Source organism: Vidua macroura, chromosome 17, assembly GCF_024509145.1.
Source record: "Vidua macroura isolate BioBank_ID:100142 chromosome 17, ASM2450914v1, whole genome shotgun sequence".
Lineage (NCBI taxonomy): Eukaryota > Metazoa > Chordata > Aves > Passeriformes > Viduidae > Vidua > Vidua macroura.
In genome coordinates this window covers 14,149,704-14,176,198 of record NC_071587.1, presented here as the reverse complement: position 1 = coordinate 14,176,198, position 26,495 = coordinate 14,149,704, and the positions used below count along the sequence as shown (strand labels likewise).

The 26,495-nt window shown below is 48.5% G+C and overlaps 1 protein-coding gene across 1 annotated transcript in view; it reads right to left on the bottom strand.

Annotated features, from left to right (window-relative positions):
- Positions 1–988: 988 nt before the first annotated feature.
- The window catches only part of NFATC2 (nuclear factor of activated T cells 2), a 73,526-nt gene continuing 48,019 nt past the window's right edge, over positions 989–26,495 (bottom strand). The window contains exons 10-11 of the mRNA XM_053993203.1: positions 1,097–1,164; positions 989–1,013 (exon numbers count right to left, since the gene is read on the bottom strand). Coding sequence (XP_053849178.1) covers positions 1,109–1,164 — 56 coding nt within the window. The 3' untranslated portion in view covers positions 989–1,013; positions 1,097–1,108. The remainder of the gene's footprint in view (positions 1,014–1,096; positions 1,165–26,495) is intronic.

Sequence of the window (26,495 nt, the reverse complement as noted above, 5' to 3'; positions counted from 1 at the left end):
GTGCTAAGCAGGAGTCAGGACAGGATATTCTAACACACGAAGCAAAACATAACAAAACACTAACTCCCATGGAAATTTAACCTTTCCAGGAATTGCTGGTAGCTTTGCAAAGCTAAAGAGGCCAGGTGAATATAAATAAGTGTCTATTTTCTCTGGAATGTATGGCTTCTGTAAGATGCAATTCTTTTCCTCTGCAGCTGGGGTGAGTAAATGTTCCAGCTGCTAAATGAGACAAGTTATGAGCCAAGAGCAGGTTCTACATGAAAAGAAACAGCAGCAATTTGTTAGAGAGAAAATACCTAAGATGTGTTCATACACTGCCTAAATACTAATAAGGAACAACCATAAAATCTTTGGATTTACTGTGACTCCTATATATTAATCTCTGTTTTACCTGGGTTTATTTTACCTTGGGGCATGCGTTGCAACTGCTGAATTGCTCTTTTCACTGGTTGGTTATGAGAATCCCTCTCCTTCAAATTCCTATCCAGGCTGACGAGAAAAATGAAGAAGACTCCTGGATTCAGCTGAGATCTCCTGTTTGAAATACCAACCACAGTGCTCAGAGCAAACTGGCTTTTGATCCTGGACTGGATGAAGGCTGAGCGAGCTTGGCTGCCTCAGTTTCCTACAATAATATTTCTCAGGAGGGCTTTGAAACCTGGAGGGCAAATCATTGTTAGTGACCTGCAGGACGGTGTTGCTCTTCCATGGAATATATTACTCTGTGTTCCCCCTTGCCCACCCCCCAGTGTCCCCCCCAGGCTCTGAGCCCTGCCCAGGGGACAGCTCCTGTCTCCCCCGATGGATGGACGCACAGACAGATGGTTTGCAGCAGGCTTGAAGTGTTTCCTCAGACAGATGCTCTGTTGCAGGAGAACAATGTGGTCTCTGGATGAAAGGAAGGGTGTCCTTCGTGGTGTTTACACACAGAGGTGGCGAGGTGCTCAGCCAAGGCTGTCACTTGGTGCCAATTCATTGTTCCTTGCACCGAGTCTCTGCCTGGAGATGAACTGCAGAGGAAGCCAGAGGTTGCAGGGGCACTGGAAGGATCTAAGAGGTCACTTATGGAAGGATTTGGTAAAAGTTGTCTCACAAATCTCTTCTTCTATGTCTGACTTCTGGCAGGGAGTCCAGAAAATTCCTTCCTGATAATTTCGTTAACTGGGAAATAAAAGAAAGAGGAGGAAACATTAAAGCACTTCCAACATCACGACAAGTAAAAAGTAAAAGCAATCCTTGGGCAGCCAAGCTGAAAACATCCCCTCTGCATTCAGAACTTAATTTTATTACAATCTAAGTGGTCCTGTTTGCCCACATTACACGTTTTTGGAAGGCAGGGGGGAAGGAGGGGAGAGAGGGGGTTTCACTGTGTTCAGCATGGTTCAGGTGCCATAAAACAGAGAGAGGCTGCAGCACGTGCCCAGGGCCTGCCACATCCCTCACACACATTCCCTCTGCCACAGACACTGCCCTTACCCCAGGGGGAAAAAGAAAGAAACATCTCTAGGTACCTAAGCATTTGAACGTTTTCACTAGGCTGAAAGAAAAATATTTGAAAAAGGTTCCTCCAGGTTTGGAGGAAACAGTGGACAGTGATGAAAACACAGGGACTGCAATTCAGGTGAAAGGTTTGCATTTGGGTGGTTTATGTTTGGTATTTTTTAATCCCACTCTAGACTCTACCTGCTTTCCATCTTTATTGTCATTTATCTGCAGACTGGAGCACAAACAACCTGCATGCAGCACCAGGGTGCTGGGAGAGGCTGGGCCAGGCTTGTTAATAAAGCTCAAGGGAAGACACTGAAGAACTTTGCTGTCTGATTAAAAGTCAGAACAATATCACTTTATTGGCAACAGCCAATGCCTCCTGGCGACTTTTCACACTCACTTGCCTAAAGCACCCTCAGGCCCCTCCTGGAACAACAGTTCTCTCTCTAGAATTCAGGTGCTCCCTAGAATTTAAGTGCAGAAATCTCTGCACTTTGATTAGGAGAGACCTAAACCATGAGCATTTTGATGCAGAACTCCAGAACTGCCTTTTTGGGGGCTCCATTTCACCTGCAGCTCCTTGGTGTTGTATTCATCATGGTGTGGAAACTGTTTAGTTACTCTGACTAATTTGCCTTAAAACAAGAAAACTAAATTTTCTAGGTTTCAGACCCCAGATCTAAATGACTTCTCCCTGTTGATATTTAAGGGCTGAAACAGGGACTAAACCAAACCAAAGCAGGCCCTCACCCAAGACTGATTAATCCTCAGGTTTGCAGCTGTAAGGCTCCTCTAGATTCTATCCAATTTCTAATAAATGCTTATGAGAAACATTAATAAACATAGTACTAATTAACATAGACTTTCACTACTTCCCCTATCTAAAAACCCAGTGCCCAGTCTCTGGGAAGGGAAACACATGAATTGGTTTTTAATAGTTACAATTCATGGTTTGAAATCTCCTTCCTCTCTGCATGCTGGGATTCATCTCTGAGAAAGTAAAATCTGTATTTTTCCAAAGCTCCATGTTGCTGCTGGACGTGGGGGGGCTGCACTCCAGGAATTCCATGCTCAAAAATCCCACCAGTAACAGCCCATGGCTCAGCTCTTTCTAATTCCAGCTGGGAGATGCCTGATTTGAGCCAGGCTGGTTCCTCCTGGAGATGTTTTGGGCAAGAAGGGCAGAACTGCCCTCTGCTGCTGCCCTGCATCCTACCTGCCACTGCCAGCTGCTGGCTTTGGGGTGAGCTGTGGCAAAGATGGAACATTTGGGTGTTCAGGGAGGGCTGCTCTGCAGTGCAGGGCAGCAGCCAGAGGGAGGGGAGGTTGGTCCAGCCTGAGGCAGAACCTCCTCCTGCTCACTCACGGCTTCCTGCCTGCTCTACCCAGGAAATGACAGGAGCAGGTCTTCAATGGAAAGTTTTCACAGCCTCAGCTGAAAATAGCAGTGAGGTAAAAGAAGTGGGCACCCACTCTTAGAGGGTCATTTCCTTTCGAGAAACAAGTGGGCTGAGGCTGCAGGCGATTTATTTATCAACACATTTGTTTGTGCTACCAAAAATACCATAGATGAGTTTTACCTATTCCTTTTATCTAACACAGTCATGGAAATAGCAGAGCCAACAGTCATCTGCATCCAGGAAGGGTTAAATATTAAGTGAAACACGAACAGATAGTTCAGTGGAGTTCCCTGAAGAGGCTTTGAGGGGTCCAGCTTTGGTTGTTCCCTGCTTGGGGCCGGCTCTGGGCAGCTTGGATGCTGTGGTGAAGTGCTGACTCAGCCTGCAAACTTCACTTTCCCTCCCCTGAGGTCAGCAGTGGCTTCTGTGGGCTGAGGTTTCAGGGGGCTGCAGCCTGATCAGGGCTCAAAGCTGCAGGGGAACAGGCTGAAGCATTAGCCCCACAGACAGGCACACCCAGGACTGCTCCCTGCCAGCTCTTCCACGTGAAAAATTGGGAAAAATTTGAGAACCTGAATGTCAAGAGCTCCCTGTTATCAGCTGGCCTGAATGTCCCACAGTCACCCTGAACTTCACCCAAATTCAAGTGGTGAGAGGAGTGTCAGGTGCAGGTTAAGCTGGGCATCACTAATGTGTGTCAGGGCTTGTCCCAGCACTAAAACCTACAACCAGAGTCCCCAAACCCAATCAATGACCAGGCATGATCCCAAGGCATGGCTCGCTCTCCAAGCTGGAAATCACCTCCAGCCAAGGCCAGTGAAATCACACGTCCCTGGGGATCTGCTCCAGAACTGTGAGCACGTGTTCCCAGATCCAGGGGTACCCAAGAGACCTGGGCTTCAACCAAATCTGGCTGGACCAAATCAGCAAACTGAGCCTGAACCAAATCTGGCTGAGCCAAATCAGCAAACTGAGCCTGAACCAAGTCTGGCTGAGCCAAATCAGCAAACTGAGCCTGAACCAAATCTGGCTGGACCAAGTCTGGCTGGACCAAATCAGCAAACTGAGCCTGAACCAAATCTGGCTGAGCCAAATCAGCAAACTGAGCCTGAACCAAATCTGGCTGAGCCAAATCAGCAAACTGAGCCTGAACCAAGTCTGGCTGAGCCAAATCAGCAAACTGAGCCTGAACCAAATCTGGCTGGACCAAATCAGCAAACTGAGCCTGAACCAAATCTGGCTGAACCAAATCAGCAAACTGAGCCATGCCTAAACCTCAGAGGAAGCCCCGACCATGGGCTGAACCTGCTCTTCTGAACTCCTAGCTCTCTCTTTTTGGTAGTGTGGTTAAAAAGTACCTCAAGTATCAGTTCTCATTATTTGCTCATTTCTAGCTGAGAGGAACAGGAGATTATGTGATTACTAAATAAAACATTGTTAGTTAAGGTGCCTGGCACTGGTTGCTCTGGAGCACACCACTATTGATCTCTTTAATGAGAGAACTGATTAAATGAGGCCACAGGCACATATGCAAAGATAATGAAAGATTAAATCATAAGGAAAGATGTTGAAATGACAGCTGCCATCAGCCATGAGGCCAAGGAAAGGCCTGGCTGGGCTCCCTTCAGCGTGTCCCCTGTCCCACGCTGCTGTTGCAGGAGTGGCACAGAGCCCTGGGGATGCCCAGCGAGGTGACCCAGAGGCTGCTGGAATTATGGGGGCACTCTGTGTCCCTCTGGTGGGCATCAGCCCCTGCCCCAGGCCCCACTGACAGCCAAGCTCCCTCACATCCTCCCAGCTGGAAATTGGGGTGTGCCCCCGTGGGGTGACGCTGGGCTGTGTCCCAGCAGCCCAGAGACAAGAGGAGCCCCTCTGAGGTGGCAGTGTCACCCTGTGAGGGTGCCACACTCACACCCCTCTGCACCTGTGCCACCCCACGGATCCATCTGGGTACCAGGGATGCTGTGGGTGTTCCACACGTGTGGCACTGACCCTCTGAGGACAATCTGGGTACCAGGGATGCTGTGGGTGTTCCACACGTGTGGCACTGACCCTCTGGGGACAATCTGGGTACCAGGGATGCCATAGGTGTTCCACACATGTGGCACTGACCCTCTGGGGACAATCTGGGTACCAGGGATGCTGTGGGTGCTCCACACGTGTGGCACTGACCCTCTGGGGACAATCTGGGTACCAGGGATGCCGTGGGTGTTCCACACATGTGGCACTGACCCTCTGGGGACAATCTGGGTACCAGGGATGCCGTGGGTGTTCCACACGTGTGGCACTGACCCTCTGGGGACAATCTGGGCACCAGGGATGCTGTGGGTGTTCCACACACGTGGCACTGACCCTCTGGGGACAATCCCACAGGTGCCCCTGGGTACCAGGGATGCCGTGGGTGTTCCACACGTGTGGCACTGACCCTCTGGGGACAATCTGGGTACCAGGGATGCTGTGGGTGTTCCACACGTGTGGCACTGACCCTCTGGGGATCCTACAGCAGAGAGGGGCTCCTCAGAGAAGGCAAAGCTCAGCCCCAGTGGCTCCTCCCTGCAGTGCTCCACGTCCTGCCATGCCCAGGAGGAACTGGGACATGCAAAGCCAAGCCCTGGGCAGGAACTGGTGCAGGAAAGCTGAGCCTGGGCTTGCAGAGTGCCCTCGAACCTGCCCTGCCTGGAAGGACGGGATCCTTGAGATGTTTCAGCCCAGCATGCACAGCCCCACCTCTCCTTCCCTGCCCACCAGGCCCCAGCTACCTCAGGACAGCTCTGTGCTACGCACGTGGGGAAGAAAACGAATATTAAAAAAAAAAAAATTAAATAAAATTAAATATTTTAAACCCTCTACGCCAAATAAAAAGGGGCATGACTTCTTAATTGAAAAAATAAATAAATAAAGGTTAAGAGAAACACACAGCTGGAGAAAAGGCAGAAAAATACCAATTACCTTTCTTTTTGATTGCTTGGATCAAAGATCACAGTCATTCTTTTTCATATAATGTTTTGTATCCAGCTAAGGTGTGTATCTATCAGCTCTGAAAAAGATTTGCAAAACCATTTTTGAGAAAAAAAGGTAACCTTTGACCTATGTTGCATGGCCAAGTGTTACAGCTTTCAGCTACTCTTCCATTTTGTGGGTTAACTTCATAAAAGGACATTTCAGCATATACAACACATAAGGCAGAACTTAACCACTGACCTTTCTGTTTGCTCAGATCCAGCACTAGATTTTCATTTTTTTTCCCCCTCTTTTCTCAACTGATATTATCTAAAAATGAATATTCAAAAACGTACAGTCCTAAACTGGTGGCGAAAGGTGAAAAGCTGATTATTTGATCCGGGACTCCAGAGGCCCAGGGGGTCCCTGTGACTCCTGAGTCAGCTCAGACTCGTCACTGCCTTTTGCAAAATTCACTTCTGTTGTCACCCCAGTGCCCAAATAAGATCCAACACAGTTATGGCAGATCCGAGGTCAGTCCCTTTTAACTGAGAGATCCAACCACAGTGGCTGTGAAGATCAGACTTTGCCTTCTTGTACAGAACAGGAGAGATCTGGGCAAAGAAATCATGAAAGTTACAGTCTCTGCTTCAAACGCAAATAAGGGGAATTATTTTCCTCAGGAAAAGGCAGTATTTAAATTTTTCTGCCTTTTTTTAAAAATCTTTTTAGATTTCTTTTGAATTCACCGTGAAAGCATTTGGCACTCTTGCAAAACCATGTGGAAATAATAATAATAATAATAAAAAATTGCAAAAAGTGGAGCAAAAAGTGCTTCTTACAAACTAAGTTTTGAGTGCAAGATTCAGAAGTGTCTTTGCTGCTGGATTTCAGGTGACTATATATAGAAAAGAAGTATTTTACTTGGCTCCCAAGGATTGTGCAGCCACGTATCATACCCTGGAACCTCCCACTCAGTACACAGCCTATTTTATATTCTGCATCCTGGAAAATCAGCTTCTGCACACGAGAGCACAGCGACTCCTTGACTGGGAAATACCAATTTGGGTGCACAAGGAGCCCAGGCCCAACAAACTGTGCTGGGGAAAAGTACTGAGAGCATGTGGGGTTGTTTTAGAAATCAACAGCAATTAAAGATTTGGTTTTTTTTCTGGAAAATGGGGACATACAATCACTGAGATGCTCTCAGCTGTAAAGGTTTAATTACACATCAAAACCAGGCTCTCCTCCTCACTGAAATAATGCCAAGAGATGCACCCTGCGACTTTTCTGCCTTGTCCTGCTTGTAACCCACAGAGGCTGTGTGAACTGTGAACCTCCTCAACACCCTCCAGCCCAACAGCAATCAGGGCACCTCCATTAATTAAGCAAACTCTTGCAAGAGGTTGCTGACCTCAAACTAAGCAGCAAGTCAAGTCCCAGGATGCATTTTTGCTGTAGGAGTATCAACAGACTCCAAAGCCACTGGCATCTTTCCATGAATTTAGCAACATAATACAGATATCTGATGGAAAACAGAATCTAAATAAAATGCATATTTTTGGCTAAAGCCCATCCCAACTGAAATCAATATCTGAACTGCTCTGGATTTATGGGATCTGGATTGCACTCATGACATTTACATATCCTTCCCTTGTGTTTCAGTACAGTGCCAGAGTGAGGTGCAAAAATCAAACAATTGGTATCTTTAGTACTGTCCTACCCAAAATGTTTAACAGGAAGCTGGGTGTGCCGGCAAGAAAAGAGCAAAAAATAAAGATAGCACTTCTGCTAAAAAAATGCCAGTGCCCTAAACGCACTGCAGATCAAAACTAGCAGGAAGGAAGTACTCAAAACACAAATCTGTCTGTGACACCACCTCAGAAACGCTAAGGGCTCTCTAAGCACTTTCATTATTGTCACTGTACTTCCAGAAAAGATCAACAGCCACCTCAAAACAACGGCCTCAGAGCTGGCAGGAAAAGTGACCCAGAGGGCAAGGGGGGGACTCCAGGGCTTGGACCTCTGTCCTCATCCTGCCTTATGGCCCTGGCCAAAGCATCCCTGCAGGACCAGACCTGCCACAGACCTGCTTTGGGCTGAAAAATGCTCAAAGTCTGTGAGGTCACACTCATGGAACTCCAATAATCCCTGCTCAGCTAAGGGAAAACAGCCTGAGAGGATGATGACCTCCACAGGATGAGCTACACCCTCAGCAAATCCACTCTGCTCCGTGGGGAGATGTAGCAGAGAGCAAGCATTCCCAAGAGCCCCTACAGGGCTCTTTTAAAGTCCTTAGGCAGGACTTGAGACACTTTAGATCTCAAAGCACCATCAGGCGCCAGCTCACTCAGGCAGTAGGAGAGCTAGAGTACAAATGACCCAGAAAATGGGGCAGTAGGAGAGTTAGAGCACAAATGACACAGAAAATGGGGCAGTAGGAGAGTTAGAGCACAAATGACACAGAAAATGGGGCAGTAGGAGAGTTAGAGCACAAATGACACAGAAGGAGAGTTAGAGCACAAATGACACAGAAAATGGGGCAGTAGGAGAGTTTGAGCACAAATGACACGTTCTGCTGCAGAAACAGCTGCCAAAGGCTGCCCTACAGTGAGCTGAAGGGAACAGTCCTAAGGCTGATGGGTGCCATTTGTGGTGCTTTCAGTCTTTTAATCCGTTTGATCCCTGTTTGAATCCACTGAGTTAAGTTTCCGAGGCATGTTTCCATGACCCAGGGAATTGTGATATTTGCAGGACACACATGCACACACACGAGCTGGGATTCCATCCTGGGCTGCTGGCTGCAACAGCACCACAAAGAGCAATCTTTGCTCCAGAGTGTGACTTCCTGTTTGCTCAATGGATTCCAGTATTTAGTCACCACTTTTTTCACCAGACAGTTCTAAGACTTGTGCAAGCCCTGCCTACACACGGACTGGAGGAAGAAGGGGCACCTTCAGGAACAATTTCTGCCCTTTCCCTCCTGCCCCAGCAGGCCTCAGCAAATGCCTGTGGGCAGCCCTTGGAGCTGTTCTGCAGGCTCGGACTCCTGAGCTGAGTTTAGAGAGGCTGTGTCAGACACTTGGAGCAGAGCTGGGACAGGCACCCCAGCAAACTGGGGTGTTTCTGTTTCTTTAGGTCTCATTCTCTGCACCCTTTCTCTGCCCAGTCCAGAGCACTGCAGACACTGACACCAAACCAAGGATGGTGCTCAGGGTGGCACCTGGGGCCAGGCTCTGCCCAGGCCCTTCCCAGGTTACCTGACCAGAACTGGCTCTGAGAGTCAATGCTGGCACTGCCAGAGCTACATGGGCATGAAACAAAAGCTCCTGTATTCCTGTTTGCTAGGATGGTGATAAATATCCTGTGCTTTATCAGGTAAACCCCTGAAGCCTGTTTAGCCACCACGCAGGAGGCAGAAAGGGGCTGCAAGGAGCTCAGCTGGCTCTGTGCAGCTCCTCCACGAGTGTCAGCAGCTGCTTTGGGAAGAGTACCTTGAAAGTGGAAAACTAGATCAGCCTGGGTGTGATGAGGAACTCCAGGCCACCGTGGATTTGGTTTGTAGTAGCTTTCCATAACAAAGTCTTTTTTTAACTGACTTTCTTTCTGCTCACATATATTTAGATATGACTTTCATTCTGCAGCACTCTGATGCCAGAGAGTTTTGGCTGCAATTGCAAGGGAAGGGACACGTGTTTGAGTCATGGAGTTGGCTCTCTCTTGTTGATAGTCAGTGAGTTACTGAGAAAAGATGGAGTTTGTATTTAGCTTTAGTTTACATGCAACAAGACCAAGTAAAATATTCCAAGTAGAATGAGCACATAATAAATAACTACACAAAAACTTATACCAGAAGGGGATGGAGTTCATTTTATAAACCACGTTACTTGGCTAAACCCATGCAGAAATGTTAGGCTGATGGACTGAAGCTTAGGAAATGCAAGGCAAGAGTCCTCATTTTGTCACTCTTGTTTTGACTGTGTTGCTGCTGCTGCAAAGCACAAGGGAGAGTTTGCACCTCAGGGATTTGATCCAAACTGCTGAGATAAGCACTGCCATTTGGTATTAAGACATATTTCTTTTAGATCAAAACCAGCACGACCAAAGGAGTCTGGTGATGACTTTTCCCTGCAGCAGCACCTCATGGTTTAAAACCTGATGGAATTGGTATTGGATACCACAACACCTCTGAAACAGCAACTGCAGGGAAAGCACAGCAGCAACAATCCACATGCCACTGTGCAGTTTCATCATTCTCCTAGAGTTAACCTATTTACTGGGGCAGGGTGAGTCATTCAGCAAAGTGATTAAAAAACAGAGAGAGAAAAGAGAATGGATGCGAGAAAGCTATTTTTTACAGGAAATAACTGGGGGGGGGGGGGAAGGACAGAAGAACAGTTACAGCATGTGCAGGATTAGCTGAAAGTACAAGATAGGCAATGCTGCTGCTTTTTTATTCCTGTCACAAAGGAACAACCAGAACAAATATTTAATTGAGGGGAAACAAACCATGTAACAAATATTTAATTAAGGGAAAACAAACCATATTAGCCATCCCTTTAGGCAGTTTTGCAGGGGATGAAGAGTCAATAATGGAATCTGTTTCCCTCCCTCGAGCTCTAGTGCTTATGTCTATTAATCCACAAAACTATTCACTGGCTCTAATTCTCTGGCATCTTATTTTGTGCTGTGTGCTCACTCTGCAATGTCCCCTCTGAGGGACTGTGCACCCCTGCAGAACCCCAGCCTGGTTCTGAGCCTGCTTCTCAGGGGAAAACAGCAGAAAATCCCTATCCTAAGGTAACAGGGAAGATGCACAAGTGGCCCGTGAGGAATTCTGCCAAGCAAACCCAGGTCCCCTGTGGCCCAGACATGCAAATCTCCCTCTGCTTGCAATTCCTCTGCTTGACAAACAGCCCCAGCCCAGCCAGCCTGCACAAGGCATTTGCTCCCATCTGCTTGATTTTCAGGAGGACTGTGGGCAACAGGCACCACACTGAGCAGGGGAACACACACAATCACTTTAACACACGGATTGTTTTTTCTGTTATGCCTCCACATCCTTCCACAAATGAATATTTGGGGGAAGATTCTTCCCCCGCTTTGGGAACTGCCTCCAAGGCCATGGGCAGAGATGGGCAGCAGCTCTGCAGGCCCTGGCAGCAGCAGCCCAGCACTTGGGGGCTGCAGTTACTGCTCCCAAGGCAGCTGGAGAGCATCCAGACCATGAAATATTTAACTGGTTACTGACAGAGTGTTACAATTCACATCTAATAATGTCAAGGAGGTGCCACATACAAGATACTGTGTGTCTGCCCACATCCAGCTGTTTGCTCTTATTTTGCACTTTGACTGGAACTCCTTTGAGAGAGGAACTGCTTTTTTTAACTTTGGAGTCAAAGCAGCATCTGCCACAACAGAGTGCTGGAGTTTCTACCATAAAATAATGTACCAATAAAAATACTATATAATACTATGGGGTATATGTGTAAATCAGAGACCACGAGACAGACCTAATTATAAGAGACACGGATAACTGGAAAAAGGAGTGCAAGAGACCACGGGGAGCAGAAACTGTAACTGGTTTTACATCTCGCCTCAAGAAGGCCAGGAACATCTGACAGTAAACAGCTTGAGAGAACAAGAAAAATGCTATCTGCATCATCCAAAGACTTCAAACTTTCAATCTGAATCAATGGCATGAACGAGAAAACTTTTGTTTTCAATATGAAGAGAAGATGAAAGAAAAGAGAAAATATTAAAGGAAAGAGAAAAGAAGGGCTATCAATTACCAGAAACAGAATGAGCTCCTCCATGTCCAGTGGAGGTTCACCTTTAGCTGAAGTGCAGCCCATACTACTGAGGTTGGGCAATTCCCAACCTCACCACAACAGCAATAACCTACTTTTGTTCAGAAATTAGCCCTCAATTATTTCCAGATCTCCCTCAATTATTTCAGATATCCCAATTCCAGATCAAGACGTAGGAACCACCACCCAAAGAGACTGCCCCAGGGAATCCTTCCCGGGATTTCATGATGAGCCATCCCCAATTTTCCAGCTGTGAGGTCTGGGAGCTGTGTGGATCCCCACGCCAGGCAGGCAGGAGGTAAATCCTGTGCTCAGGGCAGTGTCCCAGGGGCACGCTGCAAGCTCTGGGATACCTGGCAAGCCCATCCTGACCTCTCCCAAGTTCTCACCAGCTGTGTAACCACGTCCTCCTTTAAACACAAGTGTGCTCAGCCAGCTCAGAGCTCTGTGTCTGTGGCTCATATTGAACCTATTTGCATTTAACCATGCACTGCTACACTTCCTGGGAGAATTCCAACCCAACAACGGCGGCTTTGGAGCCACAGCACGATAAAACACCCTCCTACCTAAGAGAAAGATAAAACTTGCTTAGGTTTGACATGATCTCATCGGAGCACAGCACACATTCAGCAGCAGCTGGCAGGCCGCGCCTGCGGCCGGGAACGGGGATTCAATGGGAATTCTGTCTGTCCTGCAGTGGGGAAGCAGCACGGACAGCTGGAACGCCCAGCAGCAGCCAGGGCCAGGGGCACAACCCCACAGGTCTCTGTGAGCAGGGCTGGAAGGAGGGTGGCTGCCAGCAGGAGAGAAATGCCCCGGCTCACACAGACAGGGCAGCGCAGCCACACGAGCCACCGGCACCTGCAGCAAGGCCACGCTCCTGAAGGGACCCGGGCAGCTCAGCCTGGGCTGGAGCGCTGGGGATGGACAGCCAGCCACGTGTCAGACACAAACACACCCAGGGGCGAGCACTGCCACCCCTCGGGATGTGCCCAGGCCGTGCCCAGCACCTCCGGGAACACCACAGAGACGTCCTGAGCAGGACTGGGAACGGCCCAAGGGAACGGCCTGTGGGATGGCCCAAGGGAACGTTCTTTGGGATGGCCCAAGGGAACGTTCTTTGGGATGGCCTAAGGGAACAGGCTTTGGGATGGCCTAAGGGAACGTTCTTTGGGATGGCCTAAGGACATATCCTTTGGGATGGCCTAAGGGAACGTTCTTTGGGATGGCCCAAGGGAACGGCCTGTGGGATGGCCTAAGGGAACAGGCTTGGGGATGGCCTAAGGGAACGGCCTTTGGGATGGCCTAAGGGAATGTTCTTTGGGATGGCCTAAGGGAATGTTCTTTGGGATGGCCCAAGGGAAGGTTCTTTGGAATGGCCCAAGGGAACGGCCTGTGGGATGGCCCAAGGGAACGTTCTTTGGGATGGCCTAAGGACATATCCTTTGGGATGGCTTAAGGGAACGGCCTGTGGGATGGCCTAATGGAATGGCCTGTGGGATGGCCTAAGGGAACATTCTTTGTGATGGCCCAAGGGAACGGCCTTTGGGATGCCCAGCAGAGGGGAAAGGCTCTGTACTTCTGAGGGCTGGCTCATGCTGGGGAGGCACGGCTGACTCCTCGCATGCTCTCACAGCATCACCTGAGGAAGGCTCCTGGTGTGGCTGTGCAGCACCGTGACGGGACCTCACCACCATCACCACCACGGAGTGACAGCACTGCCACAACCTCTGGGACAGCGCTGATGGCTGGATGCCACCAGCTGCTGCTCTCTGCCACAGGCTCTGTGGAGGGGAGAAACCAAACAAAGCAGCAGGACGTGTCCATCCTGACCTGTGCTCCCCCACAAGTCGAGAGGCTCAGACACTTGGCCGTGGGCTGCAGGCCAGCTGCAGAGCCTGTCCCAGCCAGCTCTGGCTGTCCCCTGGCACTGCCTGGCAGGGAGCACATGCCACACTTCCAACCACGCTGGAGTTGTGCCAAAACAGGCCTGGTGAAGGAGAGGGAATATCCTAGGTACTACCAAAATGCCACCTCAAGAGACCTAAACATGGGAGTGATGGGAAAAACCAGACTACCCCCGAGGCTGCGTGTTTCTGCTCTTTTTGGCCAAGAAGCTAAAGTTTGCTCAAGCTGAAGTGGGTGGCTAAGCCTTGGCAACTTCAGAACAAGTTCATGCTGCAGTGGGTGCTGGGGGAGGGCAGAAGGAGCATCATGGAACTGGAAACTTCCCCTGATTTGAACTGACAGCAACCAGAGGCCTTGGGAGAGCCCCCTCAAGCAGAGCTGGGTTATGTCTCATGGCCAAGTCAGCAGCCAACATCCTGTTGGTGGGCTGGGAGTGTGCTGTGCCCTGGCTGGGTCACACACGGGTCACACCACAGGGCTTTCCTTGGGGTCCCCTCGACAGCACTGTAAGCAACCCCTCAGCATGACTAATCAACACTGAAAATAATCACACCGTTTATCTTTGGGCTGGAAATCACCATGGGGCGTGGAGGCAGCCAGCAGAGTCTCCAGAGGGTTTGGTCACTGCTGACCCTGGCTGAGGGTGGGATGACTCTCAGGAGAGACAGGCTGCAGCCTTCTGGCCACAGGACAATTCCTGTGACTCAGGAGGGAGACTGGCCCCAGTGGGGACTCCCCCCTTCTCATTTCTAGGTGCCCAGAAACACCCCCAGCTGTTTTCTTTTTCTCCCAGTGGTGTGAAGTGCCCAGCCTGGCCCTGCTGCTGCCGAGCATAGGAAGGGGAGAAGAGCAACTGCTTTGGGCTTTTCTTAATTCAAGAATGCCATCTGCATCCAGCTGTTAGCCCTTTGGAAATCTGCTGGGTTTTGTTTGCCTCGTGTGGCCGATGCTCCAGCTGTAAACCCCTGGCAGCCAGCAAGTTTGCTTGGAGGACCCCGACGTGAAAGCCTGTCCTGGGAGCACCCCGGGCTCCCCCTGGGCAGCCCCCTCCTCACTCTGGTGGGAATGGGGCTAAACTCCCCTGGGATCACACCAGGGGAGTGTGGAGGCTGCACAAATAGGCACTCATCAATAAAACTGCAAATCATTACAGCACTGCTACCCACTTTCTGGTTTTCTGCTTTCTTGCAGTTGGTTTTTTAAAGTCCCATCTTATGATGGGAAAAAATCAGTGCTATCTATTAGATTTAGAAAGAGCACAGGCTGGATCAGAGTGCCTTGAAAGGGCAGGGAAGACTGCAGTGTTATGAGGAGGTGGGGGCTTGCTGACACTTATTTTCAAGGAACAAATCTTGAACGGGGTGTGGGTTATACATGTGAAAACAGGGTGATTAGGCAAAGTGACAGAGCTTTGTCACTTTAGGTAAGGGACAGAGCTTCACTACCTGAACCATTCTTCCATTTGCCAGCTGAAGACCAAATCCCCCCATTTTTATCCACAACAACTGCAATTCCACACTCAGTTACTCAGGGACATGGATAAAATCATCCATCACTGACCAGCCAGGTAAATACAAACCACCACTAAATGCAGCCTTAGTCACAAAATTGGCCTTCACACCTTTCCTGAGCAACCACGGGAACCATGTGGGGTGATTAATAAACCCCATCATTATATTTACTAAGTAAGCTACAGAAGAAAGCCTAAGTGATAGGAAAGTGCATTTGGAGCAGTGCTGTGCTGGAGGTGCTCCCCTGGCAGGGACAGGATGGCCCTGGAGGCAGTGATGCTGTGCAGGGCCCTGGGGGGAAAAAGGGAGGCAAAATCCTCTCTAGAGAATCCCCAACTCCTGCAGATGCTAAGCACGTTGTACTTAAAATTAAACAAAGCAGAAAAGAAAATACATAGTGTGGGCTGCTTGTAAGGTCACTAAGCCAGGGAGAAGGGACTACTTTCATTTCCCTTTTGCCTGGAAAGAAAAATAAACTGCAGGAAAAAAATCCAGCCCAACAAAATAACCCCACCACCTCTTCTAAGGGTTGGAAAAAAAACCTCTGTGAGAGGGGAGATAGGTGCAAACACCTCGTTGAACACGTGCTGTTTTCCATCCCCCACAAGAGGCCTTGCTGTGCTCTCAGCTGGGCTGGACTCAGGCGGAGGGCAGGGCGAGGAGCAGGAGGACGTGAAGTTGGCTGTGCTGTCCAGAAGATGAAAACACTACTGCTGTTTATAGAGGGAAACCCAATTCGTCAGCCCAAATGAATTCCTGTGCTAATCCATGCAGGCTTCATGTTTTCCACCAGCCCCAGCCACTGTAAGGACTATCTTTAGGAGGCACAGTGTGTTTGGAAAGGAGCAGCTGGAAAGAGGGGACGCTTATGCCAGCTTGGAAGGCTTTCTGGTATGGAAAAAGAGGAATGCTCTCTTGGGTCTCCCCACAAAATTAAAGCATCTTCATGCAGAGCAGAGCGATGCCAAGCACAACAAACAAAAGCGGCTTTCCCCAGCTCTCCTGGGCAGCCCCGCTCAGGGCTCACAATGGTTTCCATAGAACTTGTTTTGCTATCATAACAAATTCGAGCCATCCAGGCGTGATGGCCGCGCTGTTTTCAAAGACAAGAAAACTGATTTCCTCACTTATTGCCCTGCCAAAGCATTTCTGCCTCTGTGCCACAGACAGGGACTCCCCAGATCACGGCAGCATCCGAGGTGTGGTGAGGAGAGAGACCCCCAGAGGCTCTGCCCTGGGGCACTCAGGGGCTGGGCAGGCTGCCCTTTGCTAACCCTTCATCCTGCAGGCTCCCATCCTGCCAGCCTGTGCTTCGCTCAGGGGGACACGAATGGCTTGTGCTACTCACACAGACTGCTGAAACCAAGGGATTCCTGCAGGAATTCTGGCATTACTCACTGGCACTAGGGGCTGGATTATGTGCCAGGGTGCTGCTGGCCCTGAGGGCTGCACTGGGATGTCTCCCATGGGAGAGGCTCCTTCCAGCCCCTGCACAGACACTGGTGCTCAGCAGCAGGTTCTGAAAGCAGAGATGTGTTTCTGCACGACACTCTGGAGGAGCATTTCGTGCTGCATCTAAACCAAGACTGTTATCTGAGCAGCCTGAAATTCTCTGAAGTCATCATCTTGATCTAAAATTTATGTTCGTTTTGAAGAGTGATGAAGTGTAACCAAGAACAAAACAAAGGGCCAGAGATACTAATTTCTAAAACAGATATTGCACTAGTTTTGTGTTTTAATAGTAGCCTATAAAATTGTCCTGAAGAAAAATTTATATAAAAATCAATGCCGTTTTTAAAAAAAGGAAACATATCTTACAACACCACTAAGTTATTTGAGGGTATGAAACTGCAGGATGGCCTCAGAAGAGCCCTCATGTAACCCAGCCTACCTAGCTGAAAATTAGGGTCTACCTGCTGGAGTCTTAGATGCTGCAATCTTGGACTCCTTTCCAAGGAAGGAGACAGCTCCCCACTCAAAGCAAATGAACAAGGGTGCAGAAGAAATCAGATAAGAGAAAATGCAATGCAATTATAAGGAAAAAAAGATACACAACCCAAACTACAATTAAAAAATGCAGCTGCTAAAAGTTCCCCTCATGTTTGCCTGAGTCCTGATTTAAGCCTGGATCTGCCTGATGCCTGGTAGATTTTCAGGCAAACATCAGCCTTTTCCAGCCTTTGCAAACATCAAATTTGCACAGAATTATAATGACTTCATCTGCAGTGACTTGAACGGGGCCGCTTCCCTGAGTGCTAAGCCCAGATTCCTCTGCTGGTGACCAGGGGCACTCCAGCAGAGCAGCCCTGCTGCCTCCTGGGCAGATCTGGAGGCCCACAAGTGGCTGATGCAGACCCAGCACTGGGAGGTATCTGACCACAAAGGGAATGCAATGTCTGCTCCACCAGCCAGGCCTCTGGCCCCGTGGCTGTGGAGTCTCCTGGAACCCAGATCTTACCAAAGAACTGAGGCTGAGCTGCTCATAATGACAGATGCTGAGCCCAGGGAGGTTCAACTGTCACAGTAATTTCACCAGTGAGCCCCACACTTATGAAGTGGTTCCCCCTTCTTTTAGTCACTCTCACTCTTTCCAAAGAAACTTAGAAACCACCTAAATAAACCAGCACCCATCCATTGCAAATGTCACAGGAGTCATTCATGTGTCTCACTATTTGTCCTACATTTGACTCCATTCATTCACGGCTGATGAAGTCATTCATCATTAAGAAACCAAACCAAACCAAACCAAACCACACCACACCACAATTTGGGAATCTTTGACTAGACTGCCCTGGCACAGGGAATGATTGCAAACTCACACTTTTCTAATTTACTGCTGCTTTTGCCCTGGCCCAAGTTACTCCTTGCAGAGAGTCAGAGCAAGTCACCACTGAGAAAGGACCACGCTGCTGGCACTTTGCAGGGACATCACCCCACAGTTTGTGCAGGGTCTCAGCTTCATGCAGAGCACAGAGTTTGGTGCACAACCAGCCCTTCCCAATGCCCATGGCCAGGAGCAAGGGACAGCCCCTTCTGACCTTTACTTCCACACCTGACAATCGCCCACGTGAATTCCCCCTCAGGTGGAAGCCTAGCACTCCAACATCCACAGGCAGAAGTCAATAATCCTTTTCTCACTACATCTAAATTGTCATCTCACTCTAAAGAAGCAGTGTTTGTTCAGCTGAAGGCAGAGGTTAGCTTATATTTTGGAGTACAAAGTTTCCAAACTAAAAATCCACAAAAGGACATGGCTTGATTAAAATGGGAACTGTGTGGATTAAAAGAACGTGTAAGATGAGGAGTGTCAGCCTTGTTTGTCACTGGGTCACTAAAAGCTGCTCCTGGTGAAGCTCTGTGATCCTCAGTGGTTTGACTCCAGTTAACAGTAGCTGAAGATTTAACTCTTTTATACCTAACACTGGTTAAATCCAACTCAAGACCAAGTTTTCAGTCATTTGCAGACCATTAGTCATGCAAATTTGTAGAGATCAGAGTTTTAATTCCAAACAGACTGCAGCATCCCTTGGAGATGTGCACACAAACTGGAGGACATGAATGCCTGCAAAATTGGGAATCCTTGGATTTCAGGTTTTTGTGCAGACCCCTCTTAGAGCGAGGAGTCATCTGTGAAATTCCCAGCTGGATTTATGCCCAGATTTCTATGCTTGCAAAACTGAAGCATGGGGACTCAGAGTGATGATTCAGGCACAACTGCATTGTTTATACATTTTAGGTTTCTTCTTGGTAAACACAGAACAAAAGTTGTATTACAGAGTGAGAGTGCGAAAGCCAGCACCTGCCTGAAAATCCAAACTAGCAGCTAAAGTGCTGAAGGGAGTTTTATGGTCTCCAAGTATTTGTTCTTCCCCATCCCTGACTCTCCCCCTGGCACAGCCAGGGGTGTGCTGCTTGCTTTTCACATCAGAGGAGCTGCAGTGACCTATGAGGTCATGGAGTACCTCTCAGAGGCAGTGCAGGATTGTCTTGTACATTTGCTTTTAAAATGCCCCTAAGCACTCGCTGCATCCAAATGTGAGCACAGAAGTCTCTTGGAACTGGTGAGGAAACAGCAATAAAGTGGCTGGGCAGTGTAAGGCCATACCAGCTTCTGCTGGGCAGAAAAGCAGCTCTCACTGCTCTGAGTTCTCACAACAAAACTAACTGGGATGAGAAATTCAGATGATTCATCCTCATTTTCTTAATTTTAAAATGGCCAGAGATTTATCAATAAATACTGATTATAAATTATTATTATATTGCTATATGTACAGCTAATTATAAATAAATAATTACATTCATATTTATAACAAACTATGAAAAACAGGTGGGAAAAAATGGATTTTAAGCTAATCAATTCTAGGTCTCCATTCTTGTGAGACAAGAGGTCTATACAGACAAGAAGTCCCCCACCAACTATCCCTGCTCCCTGGCAGGAGGTGACCTGAGCTAAGAAATTCTGCTTGTGCGAGTAATGCTGAGAACCCAGGCATTTTTCTACAGTAGAAGACTTTGTAACTGCCTTTCAGTTTGCACCATAAAAAGATTGTAGATCTTTAAGGCGGCTATTCTAGCCAAGCATTTTATTTCACAACAGTTAAAAAAATGTGCAGATGTTTTCCAAACTTTTCCGAGCAGCAAGGCTCTGTGCAGCTGCTCCCAACATTTCAAAGTGCAGCTCAAAAAGGACTCGAGTTGCCTTTTCAAGAGCCATTGCAGGAGCAGCTGAATCCTCCCAATTATTACATCGAGCTTTAAGGGGAGAAAAGATCTTTTCCCCACCTCTGCACATTCGTAGCATTAACCCAGTTTGTACCAAATGAAGCTGTGAGGAGCAGCAATGCCAAACCCAGGCGTTCAGGGCTCATGAGTCAGGCCTCCAGCCATCATGAGACTGGTTTTTAAATCATGCAATCATCCCGCCCCAAAGTTGCATCAGTTTGGTCTGTCTGAATTTTAAAAGCCCAAACCATCCAGGTTTGTATTTTTAACATTTTGGGTTTTTTTTTTTTTTTTTTGATTGGACCTGAAAAGATCAGTAAGAAAAGTCACCTGCACAGGGACTTTTAAATTGCTATTAATGTTCCAAGAACTGCAATGAAATGGCAAAGAATTAGCAAAAGCCTGGAGATGCTATGGATATGAGCTAGCTCACTGATTAATATTCAATTACATCGTGCTCATTCTGAAGGGGAGCTAGAAGGATTTTATTGTCCTCCCTATCTGTGAGGGCAAACACCCACCTTGCTGCAGGCCCCTCAGCAAAGCCTGCTCCTGTACATGAGTCCAGCTCAGTGCATCACCTTTGCTGGGAGCTACTGGGATTCATTCTGAGGAGGTCAACAGACCGAGCAGGCTGAGCTCTGCAATTACTGTCACATAAAAATCCCTTCTGTTTCCCCCAGTATTCCTATTTATTCTATCAGCTACCCCAGCTGAGCAGGAACAAACCCCCTGCCCGTGCAGAGTCACCCCAGCACAAATCCCTGCAGTGAAAGAGCTGCTGGCTCCCCTGACTCGGCCTGACTGTGCTGATCCCAGGCTTTTACACCAGCAGAGCTGTCTCTACAAGGGTTTTTACCATAATAGCTGTGTTAGCAAAATAAAATTGAAAAGAAAAAAAAAAAAACCCAACCACCTTAACCAGCACAGCTCTGTGGTGAGCTGCTGGAGTGTAACACAAGCCCTGCTCGAGGTTTTCAGAGAGCACTTCTCTGGTTCAATGCAAAATGGAGAATTCAGCACTAGAACGAGTTAATCCCTTCCTACTTTGCACAGTTTTGCTATAAACCATTTTCTAACTGCACATCTCTCATCACCAAAGTCCCCATTTTTAAAAACTGATGTCAAAACTGTTACGATTTTGACTGCACTGAAAGAATTTCCGTGTGAAGCACCCAGAGTCACTCCCAGCTTGTAGAAGATCCCTTTTCCTCACACCCTGCACTTACTCACACAGCAGCTTTGCTCAGCCTCCAGACTCGTCCCCAAGAAATGAGAACGTTTCTGGCAGTGCCAGTGACCTGCCAGCCAATGGTCACTGCTGGAAAGCACCTCCAATTCTCTGACAGATACAGCCTGAAGGGAGTGAGCCTGTGGAAAGGCAGAGAAAGGAGACACGAGCTCTGCAGTCCCTCCCTTCAGTGCAACACAGTTTAACCACCAGTGCTGCTCCAGCTCCTGCACACCTGGGGGGACCTGGAAGTCAGGAATTCCTCAGGAAAGCCACAGCTTTACCACTAACTTCATGCCTCAGCTGGAGCCAAGTCCTTCAAAAGCTCTGATCCTGCTTCATCCATCTGTGAGAGCTGGGGACAAGCCTGTCTGCCTCCTTCTGCAGCGGAATAATTTGAATTCATTACCATTTCTCTGCACTGGAGTGAAAAATGTTATTGTTATTATCCCTTTAAATTGAAAGTGGATTGAAGGAATAAAAGTAAATGTATGGTCTATTTTGGCAGATGCCTCCCAACAGATGGGTGTCTATGGTCTCCTTTGTAAGAGCTGTCTGCTGCCTGTGATTCAGACTGTCTAAGGAATGCCATGAGCTTGGACTAAATGGACAGCAAGTCTGGGAAAGGACTTTATTGTGGTTTAGAAGCTTTCAATTCCCAACTGCACGAACAAGTTCTTTTTTTTTTCAAGTAACTCTTTGCCAGCATTTCAAAACTATCATTGAAAATTGCCTGATGCCTCCCAAAAGCTGAGTGCTTTCAGCTGATAACAGTCAGCCTTCAAAGGGGGACGTGCCTTCCAGCTCGGATCCCGGGAGCTGGGGTTTGACCAGGTGCTGGAGGGACCCTGCCCACGGAGGAGGCAGCAGTGCCCACGTGCCCCTCCTGCAGCCCTGGGCTCCTAATGGGCTCTGCATGTTCCTGTGCTCCTCCACAGGAAACGCTTTGTGACACAACTCGCCTGTGGGCACTGACTGCACCAATTAAAGATTCCTGAGCTCCAGAACAAAGAGGTGCCAGTGGAACGATGGTTTTAATCACTCAATTCATTTTCTTCCTTCCTCTACTGCTGATTTGGGATGTATGGGTTTTTCTTCTCGCTTTGTTTTGGTTTGCATGCTTTGAGGCTGCTGGGGAAAGGGTAGTCTTCAAATGGGGCTGGATCTGTCTGAACTTTTAAACACTGAATTGTTGCTAGAGGTGAAGAAGATCAGATGGAGCCTGCTATAGCAATAAAACACTTCATTCATATTCAGGTATGCAAGTGTAGGGGTTTTTCTGAGAATCTCTGTGTGTGCTGCTAACACAAATTAATTAATGCTTAACTGTACAAGAGGGAAGGATAAGGTACTTTTTAATAATGGTAAACTGAAGCACAGGGAACTTAAATACCTTGCTGAAAGACCAAGCTCAGACTGAACCCAGACCTTCCTCCTAACAGACTGATCTTTCTACTTCCTGCCAACAGACTTTGGGGTTTTGGGAGCAGAATGATGGCTTTTTCTCTTTTTATAGTGCCTCTAGAAAAGCAAGGCATAGGACAGGGGCATGGAGATCCTAACACAAACCCACAAGAGCAGTGATCCAAAAATAAAGCTGCAGTGTACCGAGGGAGTGCTGCAAGGTCCCAGCAGAGAACAGAAAATCTGTAATAATGTGAGTCAGAGCTTCAGGAATGAGCCTGATGAATACAGAGATTTGCTAGAATGTTTGAGCAAAATGTTTTGGAGAACATACAGGCTTAACTCTTAGTCAAACTCTGCCTGAGCAGAAGTGACCACACCTTCTATGAAAAGGAGTTCTAATTAAAAACAGAGCATGGTTTCTTAGATGCAAATAGTTGCTCGAAACTGAACCCCAGCCCATTTGTAGGATTCAAATTCACCCCTGTCTAAAATGCCAGGAAACAAGAACAGTCCCCTCTGCCCCGTCCTGCTACTTAACTCTGTGTGTGGACACAAGATGCAAACAACTACAAACCGACCTAAAACATGCCCCTAGAGCCAGCCATGCTCTGTGCTGTCTGTGCATGGGCTCAAGGCAGTGCTCAGAGAGAAAAGCAGCTGCTCTCCAGCCAGGCAGCACCCTGGCCCTGCCAGTGCAGCTCCAGTGCTCAGAGGGGCTCCCTCTGGAACCCCCAGCTGGCAGGAGCTGCCAGAACTGCCTGTGCCACCCTGCACCCCCGGGCAGGGCCAGCAGGATGCTCAGGACGTGCCAGCACCCAGCCAGAGCCCCCAGGACTGGCTGGCAGCACAGAGCTCGGTCCTGGAGCAGCACTCTGGGCTCTGACAGGGTTTCCTGGAGGTACTCCCTGCCCAAGGAGAACAGAGCTGGCCAGAGAAGAAAGCTGAACATGAAGGAAAGAAGGGATGTGGATTTCATGGCACGGTACCGCGGGCACAGACTGAGGGTGTTGAATGAAAGAACACAGGAAGGAAATGTAGGGATGTAACGCTCTGAGTGCTGCTGGATGAGCAAAACTGCACAAGAGAGCACACAGCTTGTCCTGGAGGTGATCTGAAGTGCTGATGTGAGGACCACACTGCACATCCTGCACAGCCACTTTCTAAAGAAATATCTGACGTCTGAAGTTTTCTGCGAAATACCTGAGCTCACTATAAAACATCTCTGCTGATAGCAGCCTGATAAACCACTACACAGCATCTGCCTTGCTCCTCTCCTCCCCAAAGGAGATTACTGTGCACCAAAAATAATTTAAAGCTGCTGTATCCAGCAGAGATTCGGAGTGTCAGATGTGGTTAGACAGTTACTATTTGAATAATGACAATCATTTTTCTTTGCAAAGTTCAGCCTGACAGCTGAAGTGAAAATATCTCAATCTAAGGCAGGCAGGCTGGTAACACTCAAGCTACACAACCATGACCTGTGTGTGGAATTGAGCCTTGTGTCTGTGTCCCAGATGGGGAACTGGCCCATGGCAGCTGAGCTGCACAGGAGCCCAGTGGCTCTGCAGGAGGAGCACAATCAGTGCCCCAGCCCTGGGTCACCCCCCTCCATCCTGCCCCACCAGGGGATTGCAGACAGTGCTGCAAAGAACTACATTCTGAGCTGGCTTTGTGCTTTAAAGAGTTCATCTCAGTGCTCTGAGGGTGCTGGAGGAACTACATTCTATTTGTCAACATATTTATGTGATTGTTTGGGTTAACTTTTACCATCGTGGGTGGTTTGGTTATGAATAATACTAAGATGAGGCCTCGGCTGAAAGCAGCTTATCACTCTGTCACCCCGTGGCTTTCACTTGCATTTGAGGCTGGTCCCTGCTTGCCAGCACTGGCCTGGACACCCGATGCATCCTCAAGGGATCCTGACACTCAGGGACACTCCTGACACTCCCCTCACCCCCAAAGCAATTCCAGCAGTAATGAATCTCTGAGGCAGAGGTGTGTAACAAAGGTTTCCCTGTCCATTTTCCATGAGCAGCCCCCTCCTCTGGGGGTGTTTGATGTCAGAACGTTACAGATGTATCTATTTCGCAGAGAAACGTGGAGGAGGGGGTGTGTGAAGGCAACGTGTGGCAATGCTGGACTGGCATCAGTCCCTGATGGGTGCATATCCCAATCCACCCTCTCCGACTGGGTAGTGCAGCCTTCCTTCCTGCAAGCCTGTTTTGCCATTCTGCCTGCGAGGGGAAGGCTGGGAAGCTGCAGAGGCACCACAGGCTGGGCTGGGCACCTCCTCTCCCAGGCTGCACCAGCAAGGGGAGGAGAGGCACCAATGTCTCCTTCCAGAAAGCAAGTGGCAGCTGTGCACATCTGCAGCAGGGCCAGAAACAGGCTACAGCTCTGCTGAAACCATCACCAAGGGGCTGGGGAGGGCACCAGCTGGGCACCAAGCACTCCTGGCACACGGCAAAACCCATCAGAAGATGGTAAATCCTTGCCATCACCTGCCTCGGGCTCCAGGCTGGTTTGGCTGCACTCAAACTCCAGAGCCCACAGGTCTGTAATCCTCCTGCAGAGGGGGAACAGCTCTCATCTTTTCAAGGCAGGTTAAATGTGCTGAATTCCCAGTGACTGTGCCCTGTGGAGCAGTGAAGGCTCTGAGCAAAACCAAGCCACGATCTCAGGAAGGACAAATAACATCTTTTTACAGCAGGGAAGAGAAGAAAACAATGAGGGGTGCTGCCAGCAGGGACTTCAGGGAGCTGAGAGAGGTGAAGAGAAATGAGAACGGTGTCACTGCGGGATGCTCTGCTCTGGTCACTGCCAGGACAGCCCCAGCACTCTCAGCGTGCCCACTCTGAGAGGCACCAGCTCCAGGAATGAGGAACTGCCAGCGTGGGCCATGCCCAGGTCACTGCACAAGTTCGTGGCAAGGCTCAGAATAGAAACAAAGCCCAGAACACCAAGGCTGTGTGTTAACCATGAAGGCAGCGGGCAAGGGCTGATGAGAGGAGGCCACAAGAGCAAAGGGACGAAAGCTGGATGTCAGCAGAACTCTGGAGAAAGGAGAACAAGGCGGGGGGAGGAGGAAGATGGGAAGAGCAAAGGGAAGTGAGAGACACCAGCAGTGATTGCCCAAGAGCCTGGGCAGCAGCTGGCTCGTGCCCAGCCTGCCTGGGCCAGCACCAGCTCCGAGTCTGCCCGTGAAAATCACTGCAAGACCTCACAGCTCGCTTTATCTCACAAGGGCTTTCTGGATAAAAGGGATTTAAGGGCAAAGCCTCCATAATCCTTTAGGTTTGCTTTCTTTTAATACTATAAAGCACAAACCCAAACTTTCTAGTCAGGAAAAACATGGCTTTTGTTATGTTCTGAGTCACTTTTCCCCAGCAGCAAACAATGTGGCTTTTCAATTCAAGTCCTGAACATTTCAGAATGAAACGCTTTGCAAAGCCCTAAAGTAAATCACAGTTCTGCAAGTCACACTTCCAGCTGATGTAAACTCACTGAGGTCAGTACAGAGACTGCATGTGGCCCACCTTGCCTGGCCTGGCTTGGGTGGCACGATTGATAAAGCAATCTCTAAAAGATTTGCTAAAGAAATCAATGATAAAGAAATCAATTCAAGATGATCCAGGCAGCCAAGGAGAAGCCTGGGATTTCATTCTGAGTTGCTGCTCTTCTGCCTAGAGGCTCCCTTAGCAGGGAGGCTGAGTGCATTCTTGGTGAGCTGTGCTGCAGTTGGGTGTCACTGGCCTGATTCAAAACTAGGAAAATTAACTCTGCAGTCTACATTGGGAGTTCTTTTAAGTGGACTACAGCTTGACTTTGAAGATAGAATCTTGAAGTAAAAGCTTTCTCTTTTCTTTCTTTTACAAGGTGTGTACCAAGTATTTTTTAAAATGTGGAAGAATCTCTCAGCTTCTCATATTAAAATTACCCTAAATAACAGTGTTTAGCTCTCCTGTCAGAAAGATTCTCTTGCTTTGTTATCACGCCCAATTCCCTGAATGAAAAGTGAATCTCCCAAGTTAAATTTAGGACTCCTGAATCTCCTGCTCAGAGAAGGGAACCAGTA